At 41.9% G+C, this 18,804-nt stretch overlaps 1 protein-coding gene across 3 annotated transcripts in view; it reads right to left on the reverse strand.

Moving 5' to 3' along the window:
- Positions 1–233: 233 nt before the first annotated feature.
- Positions 234–18,804, reverse strand: part of pitpnm3 (PITPNM family member 3) — a 96,594-nt gene continuing 78,023 nt past the window's right edge. For 2 of the 3 annotated variants that reach the window (XM_085379552.1, XM_085379551.1), the window contains exons 11-20: positions 11,725–11,919; positions 11,426–11,574; positions 8,851–8,967; positions 5,194–5,310; positions 4,945–5,093; positions 4,589–4,738; positions 4,189–4,372; positions 3,892–4,020; positions 3,391–3,806; positions 234–883 (exon numbers count right to left, since the gene is read on the reverse strand). In XM_085379552.1, coding sequence (XP_085235678.1) covers positions 3,465–3,806; positions 3,892–4,020; positions 4,189–4,372; positions 4,589–4,738; positions 4,945–5,093; positions 5,194–5,310; positions 8,851–8,967; positions 11,426–11,574; positions 11,725–11,919 — 1,532 coding nt within the window. In that variant the 3' untranslated portion in view covers positions 234–883; positions 3,391–3,464. The remainder of the gene's footprint in view (positions 884–3,390; positions 3,807–3,891; positions 4,021–4,188; positions 4,373–4,588; positions 4,739–4,944; positions 5,094–5,193; positions 5,311–8,850; positions 8,968–11,425; positions 11,575–11,724; positions 11,920–18,804) is intronic. The other variant, XM_085379553.1, reaches the window with a different exon arrangement.

Raw genomic sequence — 18,804 nt, forward strand, 5'->3', positions numbered from 1 at the left:
GAACTATTTATTCAGTCGTTCAGTAGTTACAGTAACCAACAAGCAGTGACAAGAAGTACAAATACACCAAAATGCATCTCTTTGTTTCTGAAGCTCGAACTGCAGCTAAATCGAGAGCCACTGCTGTGTAGTGCAAATGCAACCTCGGTGGTCGAGCCGTGCACACCACAGTACTTCAGCGGCTGCGGACCAGGTCTGAGGCAGCTGTCAGGTGGCATGTTCTGCCTGACTGGTTGAAGGGGAGGGCGGTGGGGGATGGGGGTGGGGTTGAACTAGTACTAAGCCAACCACAACGTGAGGGGAAACATCCAACAGTGTGAATAAAATAGAGGCAGAGGCAGGAGTTCAGAGAGGTTGGGTGTTTGGCGCTCTGGATTGCAGAGATTGAACTGAAATGTCACAGTGATTCTGTGTCCAGAGGCCCACACTGGGATAATGTGTGTTGAGTATTTACATCAGTGGAGTCAGTGCAGAAGTCATTCAGCGTGACCACCTCTCAGCACAGCAGTCTGAATAGGACCGTGGTACGTGCAGCATCTGTTAATCAGCTGCTAAGGCTGGAAAAGGGTCATAATAGCTTCAAGGTAGCCACAATCATCGTTTTTCATCCTCTGGAGCATGTGTGTGTTCATAAATATGTGTGTACAGTAACACTTTTAATTACATTCTTAGGTTTGACAGTGAGACACAACTGAAGCTTGACACAAACGTTGACAAAAATTGCTGCCGTCCTCGGCAGCTGGTTCACATTTAAGAAGACCGAGTGACCTTTTCCACCGAGCAGGTCAGGAAAAGGACCGAACAGGTGGCGAAGTGTACAGGGCCAAGCAGGAGGTAAAGAACAGGAGGATCCAAAGTACACATAGAGTAGGCAGAGGTGACGCTGTTAAATGAGAGGAAGGAGAGTTAGAGTTTTACTGTAACGCAGTTCTAATTTCCCATTTGCACAACTCAAATTACACAGACAACATTTCTAAATCAATATATGAGTGGATTTCAAGCATTAACAGACATTGCAGTTGAGCTTGCATAATCATTATCATGGCCAGATCTGCATTCAGTTCTGCTAGGGAACTGCTGCTAATAATAGCACCCATTACTCTGGTTGCCACAGGAATATGTGGTATTGAGAAAAAGAGAACGATTATTCCCCCGTTGTTCATTTTTCCCTTATTTTGTGCTCTTAGACTTATTTATGCATTTAAATTCAAAATGGCTCTCTGACTAAAAACATGAAGACTGCAAGTCAGATCAGATACAGCACAGAACATCATTTAATCAAGGTGGACGCTTATTGACTTTGCTGGAGCTCAACAGAAGTGAACAAAATCAATCTGGGTTTGCGTCATGGCTTTGCAGAGCCTCGCGCTGTTAAGATTAACACACAATGCAGGGAAGTAAAAGGTGAAAACTTACATTATTCAATGAGGATTAATGTGACAGTAAATAAAACATTACTTCGCAGACGTAACATGAGGAGGCGTATTACAGCAGCCTGATCATAGGCTGTCTGAAAGAGCCTGCCTACAGTTAGAAAGTGTGTGAAAATGTTTGCTTTGCAGAACACACAACACTGATTTTCCATTTTGCACAAAATGACAGGGCCACAATTAACTCTCACAAAGTGATACAAAGAGACTGGCTTTAATCTACACTAAATAATAAAAATTGGGGGACCAATGCATGCCACTGTTGTGCTGCTGAACACTCGACTGATGTTCAGTTTTAGGTTGGACTAATGGTGCAAATATTGAACTCTTTCTGCTTTCAGATCTAACAGTGTTTTTCTTAATGTTCTTCTCATGAACGTTTTAAAAAAACAACACTAATCTGCCAAGTACTCCTTTGTTGTGATTTGATAACACAGACAACTAAAATGCTGTATTTTGAAAAGCTTGGACACTGTGGAAAAACTCAAAATAAAAACAAAAATGCAATGATTTGTAAATGTCACAAACCGATACTGAATTTCACAAAATAAATGTTTAAACTGAAATAAATTACTATATAAGAAACATAGTGGCTTGTTTTGAATTTGATGGAGCAACATATTGCAAAAAACATTTGGGTCCAGGCCATATTTGTCACTGTATAGCATTCCCTCTTCTTTTAACAACAGCCTGGGAACTGAGGAGACTACCTGCTGGTCTTTTAAGAGAGGAGCACTCTCCCAGTCTTATCCAATGTTAGATTACAGCTGCTCAACAGTTCTGGGCTTTGTTTGTCATATTTTCCTTTACATGATGCTCCAAATGTTTTCATTTGGTGAAAGGGCTGCACGGTCTTGCTGAAATATGCAAGGCCTTCCCTTAAAAAAGACATAGTCTGAAAGTTCCTGTTATTAAAAATTCAAAATGAGCTTTTATTTTTCTTATTTTGGGCGACCGTGGCTCAGGGGGTTGGGAATCGCATCTGTAACCGGAAGGTCGCCGGTTCGATCCCAGGGCTCTCTGTCCTGGTCGTTGTATCCCTGGGCAAGACACTTTACCCTACCGCCTACTGGTGTTGGCCAGAGGGGCCGATGGCGCAATATGGCAGCCTCGCTTCTGTCAGTCTGCCCCAGGGCAGCTGTGGCTACAACTGTAGCTTGCCTCCACCAGTGTATGAATGTGAGAGTGAATGAATAGTGGTATTGTAAAGCGCTTTGGGTCCCTTGAAAAGCGCTATATAAATCCAATCCATTATTATTATTTTGTCAAATATGTTTTCTATGTTCTATTTTGAGATTTCCAAATTATTGCGCTCTTTTATTTACATTTTACACAGCGTTGCAACTTTTTCAGAATTGGGTTTGTATATCTGAGACAACAGAGTCGACCAACCCAGAGGTGAAAGGTTTTCTCTATGTCACGTATTATTCCAAATGTTCCCTATTCAAGATGGATAGGCTAACAGTTTTCCTTCTGTTTTTTCCTTTTGTTTACGTTATAAGGTGTATGAGAGTCTCATATGGCTTTATGAGATTTGTAAATCATTCCATTCTGTTTTTCTAGCTCTGGACGGATCAGTCTAAGAGACCTGTGCCTCATTTGTCTGTGTTATTTCTCAGACACACTCTGCTGCACCTAACCACTGCACGTTAGCAAGATTATGCATAATAATCCCTCAATTTCCTAAGAAAACTGTGTTTCCATTTCAGCAAATATGCATGGAATACTGAACCAAGTCTATAAAGGAAAGTCTATAATCTGCAAAGGGCAGTAATATACTACACAATATGGGGCAATAATTTGTTTTGTTCAACCTGTAGCTTGTCCAGGATATAACTCCTTATAATAGGTCTCAGAATCGTATATACTGTCCTATACTAGCAAAATTGCAAAAAACTATAAGAAAAAAGCAAACAACAAATTGCAATGTTATAACCTGGAATATGGAATAAGATGTCACCTTGGCCCTGGACACTAAGACCCCTTTGTTCTCCTCTTCTGTCCTCCAGCAATCCTTTCATCTCTTGTCTCTTGTCAGGGAGTTGTATCTCCGCGATGCATGGAGGCTCGTCCCCAAGCACCTTGTCCTTGCCCTTGCCCTCCTCCTCCTCCGCCTCCCCCACCACCATGATCCTTATCCGATTCTGGTTGGCTCTGGGCTCGCTCAGGCTTAGGGTTGGGTGTGCACGGGGGGTCAGGTTGTTGGACTGACATGGTCCTGCGCAGGTGGGTTCGTTTACACAGAAAGTCAGGCTTCGCTGAGAGACCGAATGAACCTTTCCTTAAGACCATGCGAACTGAAGGAGATTTCTTAGGTCTGGCTCTGTGCCCAAACTGAAGAGTGGAGAGGTGCGCTGCATAACCTTCGCTCAGGAACTACACATACCACACAGGCAAAGAGTTAGAAAATCTGACAAGGAGAAGTGAGAAGATCAAAGTACATAAATGTAAATTGAACTACCTGGCACTGATTTTGGTACTTCTTCGAAGGTCTGCCAACAATATAAATTTGTGAGGGGCTGAGGCCTAGCATGTTGTAAACAGAAATGTCCTTCATGGAGCCATAGGCAGAGTTGATCTTAATGTGACACTGGTGAAAGAGAAAATAACCAGTCACACACGTGTGACATTTTGATTCAGCACATCCCAAAGCTACAAAATTGTGAGTGAGAGAGTGAGAAAGATCTCACTGTACGGCTTGGACCAAAAGGTCTTATTTGCTGTATATGTTAATGCCTATGTTAATGTCAGGATTTACCTCCTGGATGAGGTTCCTGAGGAAGATGGTCTTTTGTCGCAGTGGGTCATGAACTAAGCCCTCAGAAAAAAAGATCATCCCGTGGGGGAAATTGTGCTGCGAGAGCCAGGACACCACACGCTGTTTCTGCATATCAGGACGGCCTGTGATGTAGATGATCAAATATCCCAAGTCCTGCCAATGCCTGGATGTGAATGCATAAAATCAAGCACACATCAAAGTGAATAATTGTATTATCACAGAGAGGATGCGCATAAATCCTTAAAACACTGAGAGCTCCAACAAAGCACGCGTATTGACTACTGAATTTGTATTTTCCTGTGAACCCTTCCACCTTCTCAAGATTTACATGTAGACATACAACCACACGCATGTATAATCAAAAAGGGTAATCAGTTACCTGACCACATCGACAGCTCCAGGACGGACCTTGGGGTCGCTGCCCATGATTGACACACTGGCAGCAAAAGAGCCATCAATGCTGAACACAACACACTCCATGCCCCTTGGTAACACAGTCAGGTAGGCCTCTGCACTAGTCTGATCCCCCCTGTGGATTGAAAAAAGGAGAAACTACATATTAAAAAAAATGAGAACTTAGTTGTTACTCCCTTCAAGGCCACTATTTATGCAGCATTATCCAGCAAGGAGCTCATACTCCAACACAGAGCATAAATAAATGAAATCTTTCTCTTCTTTCTACATCTTATTTGATAATACAGCGCTTTGTAAAGGGAATGCCACATGGATGCTTACTTGACTACCATTTTAATGGGATATACTCCTAGGCCAAGCTTCTTGGTCTTAGGTATTGTGTATGTGACTCTGCCACTGCTGTTGGTCACCTCTGTGTCAAAGTGCACCCAGCGGCCCGACTGAGGCTGTGTCATGAGCAGGATATCCACCTGAGAGGGGCAGGGGTATAACACATGCGATTAATTGATTAATGCCAGCCTAACAAAGAAACGCACACGCATCAACATAAATCATATCGCTGTTTTTCACCTTTTCTCCAGTCAGAGTGACCATATCCAAGGGGCCATACATGAAGCGACCAACCAGAGTCTGGGGTCCATCCTCGGTGGCAATGACATCATTCACCCTGTGGTTTGCTGTGACGTTCTGCAGTTAGTGACAAGAACTACCTCCATTATTCAGGACACAAATGTAACACGTAAGCCTTTACGGCAACAACAGTTTGTCTCTGGCGCGCTACCCTGGAGTAAATTTTATGACTCATGCTGAAATGTGATTAGAAGTAACAGAAAAAAGAATCAGTGTCAGAGTTCAAATTAAAAAATTTAAAGGATATTATTGCATAAAAAATATATCTAAACGGGGTGAGAGCTCATTCCACCAGGGGGATGGCAACCTCATGGGCTCTTTTTAAAGAGGTGCCTGTAGCTGATATTTGTGCGGCAGCTAGTTGGGCATCACCGCACACTTTTGTGCGGTTTTATCGGTTGGACGTTACAGCCCCTTCGGTGGCTCATGCTGTCCTTTCTGCTGGGTCTACCACTCACTAAGGATGTGGTGGTCTGATTCCGGTTCGGTGGCTGCTCTGTGGGGCGTGTATATATGTCCCATACTTATGTGTTGTACCGAGTGAATCGACTGAAAGGGAACGAATAGTTATGTCTATAACTTCTGTTCCCTGAAGGAGAGGAATGAGGTACAACACAAGGTGGCCCCACTGAGCAGTTTGGCTCGGTGAAGAGCGGCTATCGAACTGAGGGATGACTGTGATGACAGCGGCTACTTGTGCAGGCGGGGCCGTGCGCTTGTCATCACACGTCATCTGCCTTAAAGGCGTGATTAAAGGTTTCTTCAGCCAGGACACGCGAGGGCGTGATATCCCATACTTATGTGTTGTATCTCGTTCCTCTCCTTCAGGGAACAGAAGTTATAGACATAACTATTCGTTTTTCAAGGTTTGTGCTGTATCTAAGGGAACGTCTTCTGTGGATTTAAGATTTCTTGATTCTCTGTCATGTAATCTGAGATGACTCCACAAGAGTAAGTCTGCCTCATCATTTGTTGCAGGACACCTTGCTCCACCTGTAGCTGAGGATTTCTTTATGATTAAGGGTTTATTGTCCGGGGATATGATTAAGCTCTGCAAAGTGAATTTATGAACAGATGCCTTCCTGATGGTAATGTATAATGTATAAGAAACAGAACATCTAAAGCACCTGAACTATTGTGAACGTCCACCAAAATCAGTCGTCACTTTTGTCTGTACATGGCCTGTCTTTACAAGCCTTTGAGACAAACACAATCAGAGGGAATGAGATGAAAAATAGCCATAAATTTCCTGCTTTCATGCCCTGTTTTTCCAAATTTCCAAGTCCAGCCAAATACTGCTGAAGAGTGCACTGTGGGACCTTACAGAAAAGCATGCTAACTCCCTATTAAGCTTCCTTGTCATGTTCTATTCTCCATATTGCACTATTCAGTGAGTACCTCCAAGTGTGCCAGCAGTGGAACACTAATCCCTAAATCTATTCTTGCTGAGATGGTTGCATTTTAATAGCATATTATGAGCGCGCTAATGTATAACTCACAGACTCTGTTGTGGGTCACCATGACAGAAACTGTAATTTTCCCTCCCTAACGTCTCTGTCATTTCTGCAACCTCAACGTTATACTGAAGAATTTTAACAGCATACAGTGCAAGTTTTATCAGCCTCACGAAGTTAGTATTTCAATTTTGGATTTATGTTTGTACACTGTAACAATAATTGATCAAAATAAATTATCAAAGGGGCCAACTTCTATAAATAAAATATCACAGGTGTACAGCCACACGCGCAAACAAAAGCAGCAGCAACGATAAATTTATTAACTCAATCGTTGTTTACTGGGGTTGTTTCATCAGGATTAAGAGGCTCAGATGACATTTCATTTACTTGAAAATGTTCTGTTGTTTATTGACAACACTCAGTGAAAGATAATGGAGCATCTGCACATGACAAATACAGCTAAATGCTAATGTGATCAACCATGTTGTTGTTGTGCTTTACCGTCTCACCACATCGGCTAATGATAATTGATTTAAAGGATGTGACATCTAACAACGAAGTTCAATGTTTCCAGCTGCTATCCCGCATTAGCTTTGTCAACAGTTAATTGTCTGCCAGCAAGAGGCGTCACTTACTCATCCTGTGATGGCAATGCAGAGAGAGAACATGTAAATATATATGTGCATACCTGTGCGTGTACATGCACCAGCATACAGTTTAACAAGATCCCAGCCTGCAGCTATGTGACTTGAGTGCATCACATGGCTCAGCATAGATTTATTTTTTGTGTCATGAACTCTGTGTGGTATATGTATAAACAATACGAACAAGCAACTTGTGGCTAATGACACCATCAACTCACAGACAAAACTATGGAGGACACGAGTTAGTGAGTCAGACACCTGCCTGTTAAAGAGCAACACACGAGAAGCAACACACGAAACAATTGCCACAGTAGTGGTCCCTCTCCAGCTGTGACAAAGGCCTCTTACCACAGCAAGAAACCTTTGAAATAGTTGCCAAATCTCTCCGAATAGCATCGCCCTGCAACAGATCATCTGGCTGTGCCCGGACTGAATCGGCATGGGGCTGCTTTAAATCTACACGTACCGACTCGTATCCAGGACGGGGGCAACTGCTTTGAGCACTAACATAAGAATCACATCACTTAGCTGAGGTGAGGCATGAACAAGTCGACACCGAGAAAAAGAAAACCTTCAAACTCAAATATAGTTATGTTTCCATGGCTATTCAGTTCTATTTATAGCCACATGAAAAGCAAGCAGGCACTAATTTTGTGTTTTTAGAAAAGGGATAGCAATGTGACCTTGATTATTCTACTCGGCAGGGTTCAGGAACATCGAGCAATTGTATGCGTCTGCCTGCATCAGTGATTCAAGGTGAATGTGTGGGAGTATTTTAAGATTTTTCCAGCTTCAGATCATTCATGGAGGCCAAAGACTTAACTACTACAGCTTCAGCCGTCTGTAATACCCGTATTTTAACCCTGATTAAGTGCATGTTACAAATTAGGGAAAGATGACTGAAATCAGATTTTGTCTACTTAGAACTTTTACACCCTTTTTGTGTCACTTCATCTGCATCTTGCAATCGAACCCAGTTGTTGCAAACAAAGGCATTTAATTTTTCTTTTTTAATTTGGATCAACATGCCATCGTTGGTCCATGCCTTAAAGGCACAGCCAATCTCTTAACCACCAGATTTCTGGCTGGCAAACCTGAGGCTCATCACCTAATCAACACCCTGCAGTATATATACACTAGCTCACAGATTGTTCGTTCAATTGTTGTGGTAGAGAGGAGCCTTTCTCGTTTCCCAAACTCTTGCTCTGATCGCTAGTTTGCTAACCTGCTATCTTTGCGCCCTAGGTTTCCTGTGTGAGCCAGCCAAACCTGTGTCAACTCTGTCTGCTGATTGATTCGAAAGCTTGCCAACCCTGCCTGCCACTCTACACGTCTACAGTCTTTGCCAGTGTCAGCCACAGCTGAAAAAGCCTTTTAACTAGACTCTAGGATCATCTTTTTAGTCAGCCAATTCTTGATTCCCAAAACACTGAACATCACGTTAATCTGGTATTAAGTTATATACATCCAAAAAAAGGGGAATTTTAATTTTTTACCCTTAGTTTGACATGTGTCCTCCTTCTAAGCCACTTCTCACGGGGACCAGAGGGTGAGAAAGGAGCCGAGTCCAAGTTGTCTGCTTCCTTTGCCTTTATGCAGTCACATCGCATGAGCTGTTAATGAATACAAAAATATTTAAAATAAGAACAGGCATTTCCATAAGATAACACAGGTTTGTTTAACAGTAATGCCACTACTGTGATGGTGGCATTACTGTTAGCTGATATACTGACGAACAGTGCATCTAAAGCCTTAAAAGAGGTTCATCGTGTTTCTAATTCACAGTTTTGTAGAGAATTACTGCATATTGCTTGACTGAGGCTCTGCTTATCATTTTTGACCAGGTGGCCTAAACATCAAGAGAGAGTTTCCATAAAGACAGCAACAGAAAGTCTGACAAATGACTTTTCACACAACTTTTACATTCTGTTACAAATCGTAAATATTCTGCAGCACAAATGATGCTGTACGCCAAGGTTTATTAAATTCCTAATGACTTCAATAGAGCTTTGTTTACTTTGTGCATCTCTAAATCGTCTCCACTGTCTCACAAAGGCAACACACAGCAGATCGAGCCAACACGAAAAGATTTCTTTTCCCTATGGAAGCTCTGCTTTCTAATCATCTGTTTTAAAAGAGTGCCAGTGTTTCTAGAAGTTTTTCATAAGAAATAATGTGATTAAAAAGATGTTTTTCAGATGTATTTACTGGCATAGTGTTCATTGGTGTCTGAGGAGTTACAGATTCTCCTTATCCTTGTTATCATAGGTTAAAGCTGAACTGCCCATAATATTTTTATGGGCAGTTCAGTGGGCAAAATGTGGCATAAACCTTGTCAAGGTTCATTGCTTAATTCCAGCTTTACTGCTAGAAATATATACTGCCAGCATGTTAAGACTCTCCTGACCAAATGATGGGTCCGTATGACTAATTAAAGTTGAGGATGGTAATATGGAAATGACTACAGCTGAGCCTAAGCTGAGAACATATTTGCAGACTTTTGAAATCCTAACCAAAGAGTTGGCAGCACACATACATTTTCAAACTTTTGTAGATTTCAGTCATACGCTTATTGAATTTATTTATAAAGCAGACTAAACCACAAAATCAGACATGTCCATATTTTTGTCATATCAAAGAGCAAGCTTGATAAAAGGGTTTCAGTTTGTCAGAGGCTCAGCTGTGATGGGTCAGATGAATCCTGAACAGCTTCACATAAGATCAAGCACGTCAAGTGTAACTTTGCCTTGTTTTGCACATCATGTGTGTGTGTGCATGTGTGTAAAAGAGTCCTTTAGAGAGTCCTATTTCATGATTTCATGCTGACAGCTGAAAAGTTAGGCAGCATCTACAACATATGCTGAACAGAGTTTCATGTCTGGACAAAAATGTGAAGTTTGACTGGTTGTGGTTGTTGTGGACTTTTGGAATCAGATCAAACTCAAATGGCTGAGTTCCTCACATGCCATCCATTCAATTACAGTGAAGCATGCTCCCATTTACAGTACAGCTGAACCTTTTTCTTCATCTCTGCTAGTCTGAGCGTGAACTATTCTCTGCGTTCTGAATTAGCCTTGTGATAGACAGGTGACCTCTCCAGGGTGCAGCCCTCCTCTTGGCCTGTTACAGCCGGGATAGTATTCAGGCGATCCACGTGACCCTGAATTGGATGAGTGGTTAAGAAAACGGATGGATGGACTATCTCCTAGTGTGACAAATAGGTCAAGTCATTGTATGCTCTTTGAATTACACATTGTATGAAATGTTTTACATTAATAAACTCTTTCTCTTTTGTCCTGTTATGTAGAGAACAGGACAGTTTATTGTTTTAAGCACACTGCATGAAATGCCAGTGCATGAGTCTAAAAACGCCACAGTTTATTCTTATAATGTTAAGATACACTGTTTCCAACTTGACACCTCTGCTCATTATCTCCATGTCCTACCTCCCACACCTTTATCGTTGTTTTTGTTGCTATATTGAACTGCTTTAGAGAGCTGAACTTGTTTTTGGTCTATCTCTCAGAAAGAGTCCAGTGGATGACGCTTTTAGATATTTAAATACAGTTAGGTAAAAAGAAAGTACAGCCTCTGTCATTTTACATATTATGATATAATACAACCACAATTCCAAAAAAGAGTCGCGAATAAAAACAGAATGCAATGATTTGAAAAGGAACTGGCAGCAATTTACCATCTAATTTCCTTTGGAAACAGTAAGTGTGTACATAGACAGAACGAGGATGGATAGGTGGATGTGTTTGTATTTTTAAAAAATGATGGTGGTTCTTTATTTATATAGGCAATAGGCAATTTATATTTCATCATTTGCAGGGAATGAGTGAAAATAAGATTGAAAATATCATCAGAAGTTCAAAGAATCCAACGAAAACAAAAAGCATACCTCATCTAGTGATCATGTCCAGATCAAAGCTGTGATTAAGGGTATAAGTGAGCTGCAGGATTTAGTTAGTCTTCAATTTGAGCTGCAAAAACAGCCATTTTCGAGAACACTAGTTTATTAAATATGCTGTGGAGAAAACAATACTGTTATTAGTAAGGCTCTCTCACCTGCCGAAGAACAAAAGCTGCCACGTCAGTGGACTCCCAGTAGGAGGCGTGAAAAAGGTGAGGCAGAGCCACTGTTGGAAACGCAGTCAGCACATCAGGGCAGTACAGAGCATAGTCCAGCCTCTTGGAGCCCCACCAACTACTGGAAACTGAAACATAAACACACATCCTCATACTTAGATGGGGGAACTGAGGTCACTTTAAAAGCTGTGAAAGCTCATCAACTTGAATTAATCTCCAGAAGACAAATGGAAGACGACGGCGTGGCCTTTCTGTCTCTTTGTTTTCCTCCCACTCACTGTTAGCGATGGTGTTTCCAAGTTGGCCCATGGAGCAAATCGACATTTCACTTTCCACACTGGTCACACTGGCTCTACGCCCCCCCTCTTCTCCTCCTCCTTCAGTGTCGGTCTCAGAGGACTGCTGCGAAGTCGGCCCTCCGTGAGTTTGCTCACCTTCCAAAAACACATTTGGATGACTTTGGATACTGTCTGCTATAGAGGGAGGGGGGAAAGGGGAAATACAAGAACAAATGGAGAGGGAAGAAGAAAGGAAATGCTTTGATTACAACAAATGACTGGTCTGAATCTTTAAATCAATGCTGCTATTTGCCTAATAAGCCAGGTTCTCGCTGTGTATTGACTTGCTTTGCATTTTATAAAGCAAAACCAAAGACAAGCACTATGTATAAGTGTGATAACAGACAAAAAGCTTGTTCCACACTTTGTGGGTTTGAATCAATTTATTAGACTGTATTTGGCATTAGCTTTGGGAGCCAGAAAGCATCTTGCTCTTGGTTCCTGCGGACAAGTAGAATAATTTATCAGGTTGAGTTCCTTGTTTCCCCCAGCAAGGCTCTACACTGCATTTTCCTATTTGTTCTGTCTTAATACTGAAGGTCCCAGAGACCTTGTTTCACTAGAATCCCAAACATAACAGTTTTCTCTCACAGACCCTAAAAGAAAAAGCATCATATGATTATTAATTCAGACAGCAGAGAGGCAAAGGCCTATCAGCTCTGTTCATTAGCACATTTATCTTAACAGCTATAAAAGATTCAGGACAAAAGGAGATTGACGCTGAATGTAACAGAGCTTCTACCTGAGAATATTCTCTGACAAGCTGAACAACAGCAGCAAAAGAAAAACAGCTAAAGGCTCATCTCTTTGTTTGAGAATGCTCCCTTGATGTTTTCTGCTTTGACCTATACTATAAAACTTTTTTATCTCTTGAGAGTAATGATTATCCTATTACCGAAGCCATTTTTTATGAAAGTAGAATGGCAACTACAAACCCATCATTACATCTCTATCTCTCTTTCTCTCCTGAGAGCAAATGCTAATCAGAACACATCGTGTCTGGGCTGGTCTTTGATCGGCACTTCGGATACAGCATACCCTTCACAGTTTCTTCTATCAGTTTACTTCTACTTGTGCCAAACATAAACATTAACATTACAGATAAACATCTGTGGACATTGTGGATGCCTGCCTCTATTCAGTATCTTCAAATGGCCGTGATGTGTCAAAGTCATTATCCAGAATTTTCAGTTTGTTTCACAGCTTGTTATGCTCACGTTAGCCCTTTCTCTGCTGTTGGATGGCTATAAATATGCCAGCAGATGAAGTCCCATGTTGCCTGTTTGGTTTGAGAAGGATGAGCAACTGCAGCAGAATACAGATTAACTGCGGCTCTCAGAAACATGGGGGAGAATCAGCTGTGGTTAACGAATCCCCGCAGTCGAGGCAAAGAATAGTCCACATTCGGTCTGTTAGGAAGATGATGAAGAAATCTGACACATACTCTGTACTTATCAGTGCCGGGCATCTGATTGCCAAATATTCTGTGTCACAGGTCTGTGTTATGTGAATATATGTGGGAAGAAAAGACATTTCTAGATGAGAAGGGAAAAATGTAACTGTTCAGTATTTTAGGGGTGTTTTAAATGAAGTCTACCAGTTTAAAATATAACTTGAATGTTGTGTTACATAAACACATTTGTGTGGTGATGAGCATGTGGGGTCCTGGATTTGTTTGAAAATGCAGTCTTTTAACAGATAACTACTCAAATCTTTGCAGTTCGCATTACTGGACATTGTTTTTACTTATGGCAATTTTTTTTTTAAGGATATGTACTGGGGATGACACAACGATTCAAAAACAGGATTGTTATCTAACACCCGATTCTATCTAGGACCACAACGAGTGGGATTTAATCTTTAGTTTGCTGTGGAGAGCAATCTTTCATTATCAACTGAGTAAAAACTGCAAAACAAAAACGCCTAAATGTCACAGTCCTATGGTTCTGTTCTTTTGTTCTTTTTCTTGTGAACTCGTGTTTGAGTTTCATTGTTATTCCAGTTTTTGTATTTTGATTGCTGATTCGAGTTCTTTTTCAGTATCGCTCTTTGTTTTCGAGTCCCAGCTTTTGTTTATCATTTATACAGGGAGTGCAGAATTATTAGGCAAATGAGTATTTTGTCCACATCATCCTCTTCATGCATGTTGTCTTACTCCAAGCTGTATAGGGGCAGGGGCAGGGATAGCTCATTAGGTAGAGTGGTGGCCCCATGATCGGAAGGTCGGGGGTTCGACTCCACTGAACGGCTACCCTGAGGTACCCCTGAGCAAGGTACCGTCCCTACACACTGCTCCCCGGGCGCTGCATTGGTGGCTGCCCACTGCTTCACTGGGTGAATGGGTTAAATGCAGAGGAACTATTTCCCTATGGGGACTAACACACACACTTTATAGGCTCGAAAGCCTACTACCAATTAAGCATATTAGGTGATGTGCATCTCTGTAATGAGAAGGGGTGTGGTCTAATGACATCAACACCCTATATCAGGTGTGCATAATTATTAGGCAACGTCCTTTCCTTCGGCAAAATGGGTCAAAAGAAGGACTTGACAGGCTCAGAAAAGTCAAAAATAGTGAGATATCTTGCAGAGGGATGCAGCAGTCTCAAAATTGCAAAGCTTCTGAAGCATGAGCATCGACCAATCAAGCGTTTCATTCAAAATAGTCAACAGGGTTGCAAGAAGCGTGTGGAAAAACCAAGGCGCAAAATAACTGCCCATGAACTGAGAAAAGTCAAGCGTGCAGCTGCCAAGATGCCACTTGCCACCAGTTTGGCCATATTTCAGAGCTGCAACATCACTGGAGTGCCCAAAAGCACAAGGTGTGCAATACTCAGAGACATGGCCAAGGTAAGAAAGGCTGAAAGACGACCACCACTGAACAAGACACACAAGCTGAAACGTCAAGACTGGGCCAAGAAATATCTCAAGACTGGTTTTTCTAAGGTTTTATGGACTGATGAAATGAGAGTGAGTCTTGATGGGCCAGATGGATGGGCCCGTGGCTGGATTGGTAAAGGGCAGAGAGCTCCAGTCCGACTCAGACGCCAGCAAGGTGGAGGTGGAGTACTGGTTTGGGCTGGTATCATCAAAGATGAGCTTGTGGGGCCTTTTCGGGTTGAGGATGGAGTCAAGCTCAACTCCCAGTCCTACTGCCAGTTTCTGGAAGACACCTTCTTCAAGCAATGGTACAGGAAGAAGTCTGCATCCTTCAAGAAAAACATGATTTCCATGCAGGACAATGCTCCATCACACGCGTCCAAGTACTCCACAGCGTGGCTGGCAAAAAAGGGTATAAAAGAAGAAAAACTAATGACATGGCCTCCTTGTTCACCTGATCTGAACCCCATTGAGAACCTGTGGTCCATCATCAAATGTGAGATTTACAAGGAGGGAAAACAGTACACCTCTCTGAACAGTGTCTGGGAGGCTGTGGTTGCTGCTGCACGCAATGTTGATAATAATAATCACATTAAATCACAAGAGGCCAAGATCTAAACAGTAATCAGACAGTTGGTTTAAATGTATTATTTGAGGGGCATACATTTTGTTTAAATGAAAATTTCCAAAGCTGTACATCAATATCACACAAAAATCCATACACCTTGTGTTTTATAGTGGTAGTGCTCTATTTTCACTTTAATAATTTGGAAGAAAAAAAATCCTTCCTGTACTTCCTGTCACTACTTTATAACTCATACAGACACAGTTGTATTTAAACTGAGGACATCACATTGATTCAAGTTTCACTGCAGTACGCCTGTTGTAAACCCAATCAAACCTAATCATTTTCTAAGCTTAAACATCACTGTAAAATGTTATGGGGGGGATCTTGTGAAGCTTTACCCCCACTGTCCCCATAACAAAAGTGTTCAAAGTAAGCACACACAAATGCAGACACACTCAACATCCTGCTTTCATTAATGAGACCTGCCCTAAGCCTCTCAGAGGAACCTTCCTCTCTTTCAGTCTATCGAACAATTGCACAGCCCTATCTTTCTTTCACAGCACAATGAGCAAAGAGAGGCAGAAAAGGAGGGGGCGGCACTGACTCTGGCGTCATTTTCTGAAACATGCGCATTCACCAAACCACCAAAGATGCGTGCTGAGGAAGAAGAGGGTCATAAAAGTCTGCTAGAGTTGCCAGGAAAAATGGAGATGGAAGGGGACATACATTTTCCAGCTTTTCTTCCCCCCTGCTTATATGCATGTCTTTGTGTGCCTAAGTTAAAGCAATAAGAGCAAACAGAGGTTTGATTAAATTACCAGTATTTACATAGAAGGAATTTTAAATAAGTGTGAAGAATGAGTGGTAAAAGAAAGGATGAACAGAGGACTTTGCAAGTGAGGGAGGATGATCCTTAGAAAGTCGTTGTCACAAAAAGACATGAAAAGAGACTTTCAACCCACTCAGCCATTGCAGCGCTCTCAGCCTCCATACTGAACATCTGATTAACAAATACATTTATGGTGAGCTAAATTATACTGCCGTCAACCTTGTACATTAAAACGCCATTAGCTGTGCCATTAATACTGATAAGGATTATTATAATTCCTTTTGCATTTGCTGTTTGGATGATCATATTTCCCATTGGGCTGTTGCTGGAAATCAATAACAAGAGGGCCCATTCTCTGTATATTAGCAGCATTCATCATAATAAAAGCTCTACTGTTGGCGGATGTAGATGTCAAAGTCATACCCACAGGAGCCTGATTTGATTGGCTCTCCATGCCTTCATAACAACTAATTACCATATTACAGAGCAGGAAATGGGTAATGTGAGCGCCCCTGTAACTTCTGTGCGCCTGCACCTGTCTATGGTTTTTGATTTAACACACATCGCAATTTGAGAGCTTCCAAGTCTGATCAACAGAACAAGGATGCAGACCTATAATTAAAACCCAATGTAGCTGCAAGCCAGTGCTGTCTGTGTGCTTTTTACACTTCATCACCTTTATCACTTCTGGCTCTAAGAGGTGTCAAGCATCTCCATTTGTGAACAGCTGGATGAAATTACATTTTTTTTAAATAAAAGGAAAAAAAGACCTCAGGGGTTCAAGCATGTGTCAGATATTTCCTTTACATAGGTCTCATTGAAGAATCAGCCATGAGTCCATGTTTAAACAACAAATGATTCAAGGATCTAATGACTGCTTCAATGACTGCTCCAGGATTAGATACAGTAGTTTAGCTAATTAGATTCATTTCAAACAAAGAATAACCCTACATGTTTCTGTGTTAAGCATTCCCCATTGACACTCGGAGGTTTCTGTTACATAACTGAACCCTCCTTACAGGAAATGAAAAAAATAACCAAATTTCTCACTAATTACTTGGATAGCAATAAGTGCTCAGAGAAATCTGCTCACTATTCAAAAAATGCTTCAGCATGCAGTAGAGTGATATGGGAAACATTATTCTTATATGTAACATATAGTAACTAAAGTGCTAAAAATGTGCTTATTTGTGGTGTTTCTGTCATGGTCCTGAAAAGCCTTCAGTTAATCCAAAATGCTGCAGCAAGAGTCCTGACAGGGGCCCTGCGACAGACTGGCGACCTGTCCAGGGTGTACCCCGCCTCTCGCCCTATGACAGCTGGGATAGGCTCCAGCGCCCCCCGCGACCCTGAAAAGGATAAGCGGAAGCGAATGGATGGATGGATGGAGTCCTGACAGGGACTAGAAACAGAGAACATATTTCTCCTGTTTTGGCTTCCCTTCATTGGCTTCCTGTTAAATCCAGAATTGAATTCAAAATCCTGCTCCTCACATACAAGGTCTTAAATAATCAGGCCCCATCTTATCTTAATGACCTTGTAGTACCATATCACCCTATTAGAGCACTTCGCTCTCACTCTGCAGGCCTACTTGTTGTTCCTAGAGTATTTAAAAGTAGAATGGGAGGGAGAGCCTTCAGTTTTCAGGCCCCTCTTCTGTGGAACCAGCTTCCAGTTTGGATTCAGGAGACAGACACTATCTCTACTTTCAAGATTAGGCTTAAAACTTTCCTTTTTGCTTAAGCATATAGTTAGGGCTGGATCAGGTGACCCTGAATCCTCCCTTAGTTATGCTGCAATAGACGTAGGCTGCCGGGGGATTCCCATGATGCATTGAGTTTTTCCTTTCCAGTCACCTTTCTCACTCACTATGTATTAACAGACCTCTCTGCATTGAATCATATCTGTTATTAACCTCTGTCTCTCTTCCACAGCATGTCTTTTATCCTGTCTTCCTTCTCTCACCCCAACCGGTCGCAGCAGATGGTTCTGCCGGAGGTTTCTTCCTGTTAAAAGGGAGTTTTTCCTTCCCACTGTTGCCAAAGTGCTTGCTCATAGAGGGTCATATGATTGTTGGGTTTTTCTCTGTATCTATGAAGCGCCTTGAGGCGACTTATGTTGTGATTTGGCGCTATATAAATAAAATTGAATTGAATTGAATTGAGTCAGTGACCCAGTGTTTTGGATTTTGCATTGTTCGTTTTTATTCTTAGTCTTTGTTTTCATCTTGCTTCATGTATATTAGGATTTGATTTCTGTTTGGTATTTCTATCTCTTAGGTTTTGGTCCCTGTGCTCCTCATGTCTCTGGTCCCTGTACTCAGTGGTCCCTCTGTTTAGTGTCTGGTCGGTGTCTCTGTACCTGCCCCGGTCCCACCTTTCCTGTCTAGTTGTCCCTCTCCTTATGTTCCTGATGTATCAGTATCGTGAGTCTGTGTCTGTAAGTTCTGTCTGTGTGTTTCCTGTTTTACTTTAAAGGTCCGTGTCTCAGGTTAGTGTATTCTGTCTTGCTTCCCTTGTCTCGTCTTGGCCAATTAGATTCAGGTGTGTCTCCCTCCTGTGCGCCACTTCCTTGTTACTGAGTGTGTGTATTTAGTGTCCGTGTCTGCTCCTACTTGTCGTCACGTCGTACCCTCACCAAGCGGTGTGTCCTGTCTCCCTTGCCGGTTTAGCTTATGTTTGTGTCTCTCAGTTTAGTTCAGTTTGTGTCCAGCAATAAAGCTGTTAAAGCTCACATCTGCCCT

Source organism: Rhamphochromis longiceps, linkage group LG14, assembly GCF_057381845.1.
Source record: "Rhamphochromis longiceps isolate RC_006_pf linkage group LG14, R_longiceps_female_GT1.1, whole genome shotgun sequence".
Lineage (NCBI taxonomy): Eukaryota > Metazoa > Chordata > Actinopteri > Cichliformes > Cichlidae > Rhamphochromis > Rhamphochromis longiceps.